The sequence below is a fragment of the Halyomorpha halys genome, unplaced genomic scaffold (genome assembly GCF_000696795.3).
Source record: "Halyomorpha halys isolate HHAL.00 unplaced genomic scaffold, Hhal_1.1 Scaffold93.1, whole genome shotgun sequence".
NCBI classification, from domain to species: Eukaryota; Metazoa; Arthropoda; class Insecta; order Hemiptera; family Pentatomidae; genus Halyomorpha; species Halyomorpha halys.
The window spans coordinates 692,804-705,471 of record NW_027116355.1 but is presented as its reverse complement, the minus strand read 5'-3'; the positions used below and the strand labels follow the sequence as shown (position 1 = coordinate 705,471).

The 12,668-nt window shown below is 29.3% G+C and overlaps 1 protein-coding gene across 2 annotated transcripts in view; it reads left to right on the top strand.

Annotated features, from left to right (window-relative positions):
- The window catches only part of LOC106677296 (chromatin target of PRMT1 protein), an 18,917-nt gene extending 8,118 nt beyond the window's left edge, over positions 1 to 10,799 (top strand). For both annotated transcript variants that reach the window (XM_024361445.2, XM_014415125.3), the window contains exons 5-7: positions 4,672 to 4,812; positions 6,474 to 6,633; positions 9,748 to 10,799. In XM_024361445.2, the coding sequence (XP_024217213.1) occupies positions 4,672 to 4,812; positions 6,474 to 6,633; positions 9,748 to 9,913 (467 nt within the window). In that variant the 3' untranslated portion in view covers positions 9,914 to 10,799. The remainder of the gene's footprint in view (positions 1 to 4,671; positions 4,813 to 6,473; positions 6,634 to 9,747) is intronic.
- Positions 10,800 to 12,668: the final 1,869 nt, after the last annotated feature.

The following is a 12,668-nucleotide window of genomic DNA, read 5'->3' as shown; positions in this document are numbered from 1 at the left end:
TAACATAACCATTTGACAATTTATACAAACCAGAATTGCCTACCTACCACTTTAAATGCATGTCATATACATTGCTGTGTTGATTATTTTTGTTGTCAATTATCATCTTCAGTAATATTTCTAAAATATCAAGTTGTGTAACATATAGTCATGAAAAGAAAGTGAAAAAAATTAATTAAATTGAACACCCTGTAAATTGAGACAAAAATTATAATTGAAAAGTATCAATGATCAATGAAATTTCACAAACCTTCGATGATTAATAGTGTGCTGCACCAGAAGATTCCTGCTGTAGTATTTGCTATAAAAACCTGAGATTGGATAAAAAGATGAATTTTTATTACATCATGCCTGTAAAATTGAAATATAAGTTTGCCATTTACAAAAATTAATTGTAAATTAGTAAAATGCCAAACTCAAAATGCTTGAGGTGGACTTACATATTACTTTTATATGTTATGAGGTAAGTTTCCAATAATTGTATTTTCTCATTTCCACAGCTTTAAAAAATAAATAATAATAATAATAATAATGATCATAAAAGTAAAAGGTTTAGTTGAGAAGGACTGTGAAGAACTCTGACATAGTTTTTTATTAATGCATTAAACAGAATGTATAGAAAATTTAGAGATGTTCTACTCTTGAGATTGATGATTAATGTATTTTTATAAAAAATAAATTGTGCACTTTTATGTTTATTAATAATACCTGTTGAGAATATCATTGGGTGATCTTAACTCATAAGTCGATTTTTTGTAGTTTCACCTTTATGATTCTCAATAGGTAATTTTAAGCATGTTTGTTTTTGTTTTGTTTTTTCACAGGCTTTCTAAATCTCTTTTTGATCTTTAGCTATCTCTTAGTATATTCTAATTTGTTGCAAATAGCTTTGTGATTTATTATTTAATCAATCTGCCCATGTATTTTTTTACCGTCTCCCGTTGTATTCTTATTTGATGAATTGTATGAAATATGAATTTCTCTATTCCGGTATTGATGTCCCCCTGAGAATACAGTTTATATTAACAGCATATTTCGAACATTTAGTTAACTGAAACCCTTCTGTAATAAGTTACATTAACAACATAATTCGGACATAATCAGTTAACTGAATTCCTGCTATAAGTTATAATAACAAAATAGTTCAGACATTATTCATATAAATGCATTTTCATTCTCATTGTTTTTGACGTGCCTTTTATTTTATTTCTTATAAAGCTCGCTGTGACATATGGCAACCAAATTTTTATAATAATCAAAAGAATTTATGTTTTACAAATTGGCTCAAAACTTTTTCTTTGAAAGATTGTCAACATTTGACAATTTTGCTGGAGTAAGAGGTACTCCTACTAGTATCAATTTCGGTGACATTTGAAATTTTCCTATTTTTCTTTGTAGACAGTTGAAATGCGCCTATATCATTGAGATAGTTCACCTCATCTCAAATCTGGATACTTTCCTATTGTAAAAGGTGAAAATATGTAAAGGAAATCTAAAACCTGTGTCGTGGCGGTGAAACCTTCAATGATTAAAATGTTGCTGGTTTTCCAACAAACTCATCACTTTGGATGTATTTTTTGGGGGGAAAGAGCTGGTCCTGTGTCAAGAACATGCGGCAAATAGAACAAAAGGCATTTTAGAAAAATGTGGATGGTGCTGGTTTTGAAGCTACATGCCTCATATGTTCACTATTGGTAAACAAAGTCAAAATAAGATCATATTAGCACAGTATGGTCTTCAAGTTACAAAAACATATTGACAGTGAAAATTCACTATAAAAAAAAAAATTCTAAACACTAATAGTGTTTTCTAAAGTGGACATACCAGGTGTCAACCTTAGAAAAACTAAGATTACTTTAATAATACTATCATTTGCAACTGATAAAGATTCTTTGCTTCTAAAACTAATGAAAAACCCTATTCTTCAAATTATGCTAAACTCTAAGGTTGTTCATAATAATAGATACTAATTTTATTTTCTGGAGTCTTTATCAAAATCAGTAGCAGAATGACCCCTTCCATCCTACTCGTAAATAATATCATCTTTAATGTGGCACCTAAACTGCCCATGATGCTTTGAGAGCTTAATGTTTCTTGAAACACACACTACATAGCAGCGAAGTAAATTCTTACCAAAAGAAATTCATTCTGCCTCCTTATACTGTGACTCACTTTTTTATTAATAGAAACTGCCATGTATCCACTATTGAGCCATTTATCCAATATCATTGCTAACAATGGTAAGATTAAAACAACTTTTTTTTTTTTCACTTTTGAAATTGATAGTAAGAGAAATTATTACAATCGTGAAAAATTTCGAATTCAAGTTTACGACAGAATGCATGTTTGAGGTCTGCCCCTGAGTCCAAATGACCAAACATTTGTGACACTCACAAAATGGTCTGTGTGTGTGATCAGCCTAGCTCAAAAACAAAAAGTTTTATGAAACTGATATCACATATTTAAGTCGGTATGAAATGCCTGGGGTATGAGAGAAACTTTTTTGATAAAATGAAATTTTTTTTAGTTTTCTCAAAATTGACAATTTTGATTAAATTCAGCATGTCAATGAACAGTTAAATGTTCTTTAATATCAGCTAGGTCTTATCTCTATTGAAATAGTCTAACAAGGCTTAAATAATGAATTTCTAAAAATATTCTTCTAAAATAGTTATAATTTTGTTTGTGTAAAAAAAAAAAATTTCTCATTGTTAGCAAAAATAGACAATAGATAAATATAAAATATTGAATTTTATGGATAACTAAGGGGAAAATAAAGTCATCCACTTTGAACAGCTTATTATTTTTTATAAAAATGTATTCTTGGTATGAACAAAATTTATATTTGTTGTTCCCTCCTCGAGAAACACTAAAACTTTTATAGCAGCTGAAAAATAAAAAATATTTGCCTTCCGTGGTCTATAGATTTTTATTTTTTAAAAATCACAATAACTTCATCTTGGGGGGGCTGATGTATGTATGATGGTAAGTGTAAGTTGTGCGCTCTGCATTAGATTTTTTTTTTTCATTTGATTGATTGCCTTTCAAATTGATTACCTATAGGGAGAAGCCATTTTTTCAAAGCGACCTCTGAAATTGATAGATCAATGAAAACTGCACATCGAAAATTTGACCCGATTTCAATATTCTCCTTGTAAAATATAGAAAGTAAGAAAAAAAAACTTAATTAACTCTTCTCTAGTTAGTAGGCTGCCGAATCTTAGTACATACACTGGTTCCCAACCTTTTTTTGGCTATGGAACTTTTGGTGGAAGTAAGAAAATGATAGAACCTCCTAAATACATGATTTGATTCAAATAAAGTGATCTGTCTTTTCAGTGTAACTCCTGTGCAAAATTAGCTGAAAGTATGAGATGGTATGGTTCAAAACTGTCTTGAGTTAATTTTGAATGATCCTTGAAGAGGGTGGCAGAGCTCTGGTCCTTAACCAGTTCTGCCACCCTCTCAACATATAACTCTTATAGACAAGATTTGATAATATTTACATTCCTTGTAATTAGCCGCGTGAGCTAGTTTGCAATTCACACAAAATGGCTTATCCATAAATTTTAACAGACACTTTGAAAAATGGTGTTTACCTTTGCACTTAACACATCTCGGTTCCAAATGACAATAGTTCTTTGTATGACCGTATCTTGATTTATAAGGTTCTTTCCACCACTTTAGAGGGGGGGAGGGAGCTGTAGTTTGTTAAACCGTCCGTTAGCTGATAATAATTATCCAAATGTTCTAAATCCCTTTTGAAAGCTCGACCAATGTTGTAGATCAATTATATTATGATTTTATATGTCAATAGACGACTGCTCAATCTTATTAAAATCATTCAATTTGACTTCGTAGCTTTCCAAACTTGAATTAATCCCTGATTATGCACCATCTGTTGTCGAAGATATTTTAGATTTGGCCATTCAATTTTTTCATGCTAATCTCACTCATTTTTCATTTGGTTACATTAAACTAGGAAAATTTAACTCTATGAAATGAAAATATTAATTTATTTTATATCTGTTGGTCTGGATGAGGCAGCAAAAGATCTCCAGAAGTGGTAGATGGTTGACTGATGATTATTCAAGATTCTGTTTTGTTTGGAAACAGCCTGGGTTACATATAATAAAAAAAATATTTTTTATTACTTAACTCTTTGTTTTAACTAAAATCATTTTTATCTTGTTTTTTTTTTTTCTCATTTCCTCTCTTAGCCAATATAAATTTCCTCTTCCCCTGGTTTCCTGAGTGCGTCAAATGTCACCAGAACACCACAACCAGGGCATAGAGGGTCAATATCCATCCTGTTAAAATATTTTTTTTTTTTAATTACTCATTTTACTATTTTTTATTAGATGTTTATTTATTTGTTTTTTTCTTTTGTGCAAGCCTATGTTTTAGCCAAACTTTGCTGGCCATCTTTAGGATGAGCTGAAATAGGCCACTATGATACAAGAATGTAGTATACTTTAGCTCCTCTAGCCATTAGTCAAAACATTGGATTATTAAAAGAAAAAAACTTGAATTATTGCAAATTACATTTTTTTATTTTATTTTATATTGACCCTGACCGATGTCCTGCAGAACATCTTAAAATTAAATATTTTTACTTATGTATCTATACTATAAAATTTTTGTTAAATTGTTTTAAATTATATTTTACAGGAAGAAGTGGTAGTATAGGTAGGTTAGCACGAAGCCAGAGCCTTACATCTTTAAATTCACGGGCAGCTTCACCTTTTAGGACAAGAGGTAGAGGAAGGGGAGGAAGGAATCTAGGTGGTAGAGGAAATCGAGGAGGTGGTAGTAAGTTTTTCTTTTCTTAATGGATTTCATCTAATTTTATTTCATGAAAAATTTTACTTTACAATATATCTTTGGTTTTTATTTGATCAAATGTTTTTATTTTTGTAAATCTATTTGACATAATTGTACAATTAAAAATCTACAATTTTCTGACAGAATTCTTTTCATTCTGAGTTGTAAAATTCATCAGCTTATTTTATTTAATGTTAATTTTTGTTTAATTAATACCAGGTTATTGTTTTTCATTCAAAAGAACAATTTAATGTACTTCAGTTAAAAACATTATTGGACAAATTGAATGGGTCTGAATACCTGTTCAAATCTCTTAAGAGCTGGGGGTATTGTAGTGAATTATTACTAATTACTGAGGTCCATATCAACATGTAGGCCCACATTTTATGGTTATGTTTGATGCATATTATATAAATAGACAGACTTTTGACTTCAACAAATCTTGAAAAATAAAACATAAATAAATATGATAGTAACAAAGTAATAGGAGGCATAGTAACAATTGTTTTTCTATGTCATTTACAAAGTTCTATTGTTGAAATTAATAATCTAAAATGATATTTGTTTTAAAAAGAACATAAAAAGAAAATTTCAGATTTAGCATTAAGTTGGCTTAAAATTTAAAGGTAGCAAATTAGTTAACTTGCATAAAAATTATACATAGCAGAGTGCACAATTCAGCTTATGTTCAGAGAAGAGGAGCACTGGCAAACAGCTAAACATGTTCTGCAGATCATTTTTGCTCGAGGCAGGTTGATTGCGTTGACATTCATAATTTGTCTTTCCGAAATCTTTGTCTATAGTGCAGGTTAATGCATCCATATCTTTTGCTAGGTTGAATTTTCTAGAACATCTTAAATAGGTCAATATATATATATATTTTGATGCATTTGGAGGTCGATGAGGATTCCCAGTATTTTCACACTTCTTCTAGTTGGTGGACTAATGTTTTAAGAAAAGGTCTTCTATAAGGTAGTGCAGAGACCAATCCTTTGCGAGTTGATATTAGTTATAGTCAGCCTTATAAAAAATATATATATTGGCCAGTGCTTGACACAGCACATGCTTCAAGTGGTACAGATTTCAATTTCACTTTTGGTTGAATTGTAGGTGTTAATCATTCCAGATGCAGGATCGATTGGATTGTTATCATGAAGCAAAGACATTAAAATTAGGTTCTTGTTTGATTTTGGGATTTATGACACCTTTAAATAGTAGTCTTCGCTCCACTGAAGCAGAATTTGCTGTTGTATTGCTTATTTCCTTTGGCTTGAAATAGATATGGAAAATATATTTTATTCTTTTATACCATCTCAATGTATGATTGTTGACTGAATCCATATTAGTAAACCAATTATTAGCAGTATTATTGTAGATCAGAATGAGGCCTGTTAACCACTTTACTTGTTTCCTTCCTGATATAGAAAGAACCTTCAAATTGTTTTCCAGAGTAAACAGCCTATGTTCTAACAATAAAACATCCTATCATCAACAATGCCAGAGCATTTTATTTGGTTTTTTATCTCAGTCTTGGTAGTTTGTACAATTTTTCTCTTAATTATTATGGCTGAGAAAAGTCCATTTAATTGTACCTGGAATGAAGTTAACAATATCATCATTTTTTTATTTTAAATATATATATATTTCAGTCAGCAGTTTTCGAAGAGGTGGAATTAACCAGAGAGTTGGCATAAACCAGAGAGGAGGCAGAGGCAGGGGTGGTTTCGTATCAAGAAGAGGAAGAGGTGGCAATAATGGCGGAGCCGGTGGTTTCGGAACAAACAGGGGAAGAGGAAGGGGAGAAGGAAGGTAATTCATTATTTTTATTATGGTATTCATTCATTTATTTATTTATTAACGAATAATGAGAAGATAATGGCAATGATTAGAATCTCATTTCTTATTAGTTCCTGAACTAATGGTAATCGTTCCTGTATTTTATTCCAATAATTGACAATAAATATAAGTAAGAAATTCGGTAAACAACGTTAAAGCGGTATTGGAGAGGAATAGCCTCCTTAGTATTAGTAAAAAAGTAAGATAGTTTATTTTGAGACTTGAGTCCAAGATGTAGTGAAGGAATGGTTGATTTTAAGAATTTTTGTATGTTGTGAGTGAGAGAGGAGACATATGGAAGGGATCTACAAATAGAGAGAGTAGATGGTGGATGTACAGAGTTTGAAGAAGGAGGAGTAGGCATTGAACGGTTTATGTAAGAGTTTAAAAGTTTGTTTATGATGTGATGGGGAAAATCATTAGAAAGCAAGAGTCTTAATACGGTGAATGTATTGTGGTGTTATTTAATCTCTACTTTCTTCTTTCTTTTTTTTTCTTTTCCCGTATTGTTTTTGTTTTATGTATATCTCCTGTAATTTTTTAACTGTATATTTTATGTATTTAAAAAAAAAATTACTCTTCCCATTGTTACTTATTTTTTCTTCTTATCATTGTTTATTTTATACTGATACTATTTTATGTCTTCCTTCCTTTTATTTATATGTAATTTCTTATCACTTTATTTTTACATAATATTTATCCTAGCTTAAATTACCTTATTGTTGTAATATTCTCAGTTTTCTTTTTTTTAAAAATCTTTTTAGCCCTGATGAAGCCCTGCAAAGTGGGGCGAAACGTCGGACATTAAAATAGTTATAAACTATTTGTTCTTCTTTTTTTTTACCGCAACCCTGCCATCTACTTATATTTAAATCTTTACGGTCAACTATATATACATATATATAATATTGACATTAAATGTTTGCCCATGTGATTCATTGATATCTCATAATGGAAATTATAATATATGAAAGAGATGGTTGGGGTGCGGTCAAAGAGAACCAAAAATAATTAGCAACTATTTATTAATGTTTCACCCCAATTTTTAGAGTTTCATCAGGGATAAAAAGATACATAAACAACTAAAAATATTTTGACATTATAGGATAATAAGATACAAAAAAGTAAACTAAGTTGTTTTTAGAAATAATGTAAATATCAGTGAAAAGAAAATTATATACAAATGAACAAAAAAAAAGAAGAAATGAAAATAGTTATAGTTTAAAATAATCCTGATAAGTATATATATAAAAAAAAAAATTACGTAAACTATTAGATTTCTAATGAAAAGGTGACGTAATAATATGTAAAAATAGAAAAGTAGATATGAGAGAAGAAAAAAAAAACTGCTTTGGATACAAGTGACCCAGAGTCAGAGTTGGGCAAAAATTATTCGATTGACGAGAGACGAATAAATTTTTATTCGGATAAAAATACGACTAAACAATCCGAATACTTTTTTATTCGACTATTTAAAATAATGTTTCAATCGAATAAAAAATTGGTCGAATGAAAAATTATTCGAATACAAAATTAGTCAAATACATATTATTCGAATAAAAATTTGATTTTTTTTTTTAAATTCACTTATTTTTTTACCACCTTCAATTTCTAATGTATGAGGGTCCTATTTCACATATTCAGACGAGTACAAAATGAAAATGCTATCGATTTTAAGATCCCATAACGATTTATTTTAATTTTTTTTATTTCTAATACATTGGGGCCATTTTTTAGGTTTCCTGATTAATTAATCGATATGCGGTCTTAAAATCGATAGCATTTTCATATTCTACATATAAAGGGACCTTAACATGTTAGAAATCAGAAAAGTTATAATAAATCTATAGTATTTTCATATTCTACATATCCCAAAACATAAAAAGGGAGCCTTATATGTTAGAAATCAGAAAAGTTAAAATTAATCTATACGTGATCATAAAATATATCTATGTATAGCTATACAAATACAAACGTATTCGGATGGTTAATCATTTAATTTTTTCGAATAAGAGATTATTTTTCTATAAAATGGACGAATATAAAAGTATTCGAATTGTTTTTCCCGAATAATTGATTATTCGTGTAAAATAATGACGAATAAAAAAAGTAATCGGATGGTTAATGATATGATTTGTACGAATAATGGATTATTCGTGTAAAATAATGACGAATGAAAAAGTATTCGGATAGTTAATCATATGTTTTTGTACGAATAATTGATTATTCGAGTAGAAAATAAAAAAGTATTCGTCCCTCGCCATTCAAATAATATTTGCTCAACTCTGCCTAGAGTATATATATCTGACTCTTGTCAATATGTTTTCATATTTTAACCCCTTAACATCATAATGTTTAAAATTAGCTTGATATTCCTAGCTTTATCCAACATCTGAATACCATTTTTTATCCATAATTTGATTTATTTTAGATATATATGCTTTCCTTCCTTTCTTCCTTTATTTTTTTTGTAAAAATGATTGTCCTAATCATTAGCTAATATCAGCAGGTAGTTTTCATTCTTATCCAAGGTGCTCTTCTTACAATCTCCCTCCATTATACCAATTAGGTCTCTGGTTTTTATTTTCCTCTGATTGACCTTCAGTTTACGTAATAAAGTATTTTTAGTTCAATTATAAAGCTCAACATCATTCTAGATATTATTTTGAGAGTGGGTTGCTCAGTGGTAAACCTCTGAGCTACCATACCATCTCCAAGGACCCGGGTTCGAATCTGGCTGTGGCCGATAATTATTTTCTGTATCCATGAGTCAGCCCTGTGGGTTCGGGAACTCTTAATTGGGTAAAAATCTGTAAGTCGAATGTGAATCTGACTAACTCATCTCCTTGCACAACCCTTGGGCTAGTAATAGTACTTCCTTCCTAAGTTCTGCACCCCTGACTCTTCATGGGTTGTTGGGGTACCGGTTTAATTTTTCAGTTGAAAATTTTAGTTTTGATTTTTCAAAATTGTTAATCATTAATATAGATTTAGATTCAATAAAATCTAACTCTCATGCATATTTATTTTTATTGATAAGTGAATAATTGAACTTAGCGACTAAATGAAAATAATTTTTCTTTTCAGGCGAGGTTTTGGAGGTAGGGGTAGAGGTAGAGGAGGTCAACGTCCACCCCCACCTTCCAAAGAAAAATTAGACATGGAGTTGGATGAATACATGGCGTCGAGCCGTGCTACCCTCGACAAGGAAATTGATACCTACATGAGCCAAACCCAAGAAAAATGGGAATAAAGCATATGCTTGGACTGTTACCAATATTTTCTATTGTCCAATTGAATATTGTAATTTTATTTTATTAATTTTATTTAGTTTATATTGTAAAATAAACTTTCCTTATCCATTTTGAACTTAATAACTAGTTTTAAGTTATTTTTCAGCAAAGAACGAGTATAAAGTTTGATTTTTTAGTAACATGATGTTATTTAATCCTTAGCTGAAAATTTTTCTTTTATTTTTAATATAAGTCTGAAAAAAAATTTTGTCATAAATGTTTTGGAGAAAAAAAAAAAAAAAAAAGGTATGCAACTAATATCCAATCATTTATCTGTTATTTCTTTAAATTGTATAATTTAGAACATAAATTATGATTACAAATAATGCTCCATTTATCATACAACTAATAATGATCTGGTATTTTTTTTTATATAATGTGATGTTCATTGTAATCCATGAAGTGTGACATGTATAATATGGATAATATTGTAATAATCACCAAAGTTTAAAGAATTTTGTAATTTTTTTTTCAACAATATTTGCTTTTATTTACATTAAACAGTTTTAGTGCCATATTTGTCGTTACTTTATTTCATTTTGTAGACTTCAAAATGTCAACTTCTTTTTCAAAGGTTTAGCTAAACAAATCTGAAATTTAGGCAGTCCTGTTCGATGCAAGTTTCACTATTGTTTTAACTGACTGATGAATACACTTGCAATTATTTCATTATGTTGAATGTAGACAGTTTAATTGTCTTCCAGATGAGGATCTAGAATGTTCTGGAAGATTTATAGTTTTTAATATAATTATAAAAAAAAGAAAGTATTTTCATGGGAATCTACACAAAATACTTTTAAAATAAACTGTACAAAGTCAAATACACAATATCTTGGTTATATCCAATTTGGTTTTACATTCTGTACATAAAAATGTTTTTTATCTGTTGCAAAATGTTTTTATGTTTTTCATCTGTTGCAAACATGATGCTCAATTTGGTACGCAGCATCACGGGTTTAAGTCCTTAAAAAAAAAAAAAGAAAGAAATTGGATCATTACTTACTAATCAATGGATCAATAGTCCATCATTAAATACTTGGCAATTATTTATCTCAACAGGGAAGAACACCTGCTTAGTTAGGTCCTGACTTTGACTGAAAAGGTTATATTGGAGGGTCAAGTAGAATTAGACACTTGACTTTCCCCCATTGTTCCTCAGGTACATTACATGTCTAAAAGTCCCACAGGTTTGAGAGGTAGGGTGAATGTCTTTGGTTCTGTTCCTACAACTTTTTTCAAACCATGTAGGTTCTGGGATAAGGAGGAGACAAATGTTAGTCCTGTCAAATTATGACAAAACTAACATTCAAAAACTAAAACAGTAACCTATTTGTATTGTTTAAATGAAAAATCGAAATTAGAAAAAAAAAAAAAAAATGTGCATAACTTTTTCCCTAATCCATGAAAATTCTAAGATTAAAGGGGATAAACATGAATCATGTCAGAAGAGACGCCTAACCTTGACATTCAAAAACTAAAAGGACCTCTATACTGTTTACTAACACCAGTATATAATATGGTTAGAAGTTCAATATTAAGAGATGCAAGGGGGTGATGGATATGTAAAAATTGTACTTTATTTTTTTTCTAATATTTCAAAAAATATTAGGTTTGTAAATTATAAGTAGTTGCGTGTCCTGGAATTATATTTTATACCTTCCGAAATTCTCCTCTGAACTCATGTTTTTTATGCCAACTATTTAATAAAAGTAGTTTGCTTCCATTGGTGTAAAAAAACAAAACACGAATAATAAAATTATAAGTATTAATTTTTAGGTTTCTGAATCATAAGAATGAATATTAATTTTTTTAATTGAAGTAGCTTTTTCCACCAATAACCTTGCTTTCATTATCTCATTAATTTCTTTTCTTTTGGTTATGTTGATTCTGGATATCTTCTTCGAATATTTGATTTTATATTATCTAAATCATTGGTGTTTTTGCTTTTAATAACATTTTGTTTTATCTGTATTAATTTTGGTATTAGTCCTTTACTGGCTACTATCAACTTTTTATTTAATTTAATTATACCACACTTTCCTTACTAAATAGCAATATTTTTAAAAACATCAATATAAAAAAATATTTATCAGTTTTTAAGATTTTATAACTAGTTAAACTATTAATAATCCTAGTCACAGATATTTTAAGAAAATAGGAACTCATCTCAACTATAGAAATCAGCTGATGAAATATGAAGAATATACTAACTTAGTAATTAATATTAGGGAGAAAACTGAATTCAAAAAATAATTGTATTGGAAGATCGTTAATTGACATTGTTTACTTAAAACAAGCTCCTTTCCCTGAGGTTTTTGAAGTTCTCACTAGTGGAGCTTGTTTTGTACAGCAGTATCTACTTTATTTCTATGTCCATGTGTTTATACCATACTTGAATTTATTCTGTACCATGTTCAGTATTTTATACATTCATCAATATTTTATTTTATATATATATATATAAATAATGGATCCTATTATTTCAAATTATGAAGATGGTCAGGGGTGCAGTCAAAAGAAAACAAAAAATAGTTAACAACTATTTATTTGCTGATGTTTCACTTCACTTTGTAGAGCTGTTCGAGTTGAGAGATTTCGAAACATTTGACTGTTTCGAGATCTCTCTACTATAGTTGTTAACTATGAGATGACATACCATAAAAAAAAGTATAGAAAACATTCAAATATAAACACATAGACATAAAAATAAGGTAG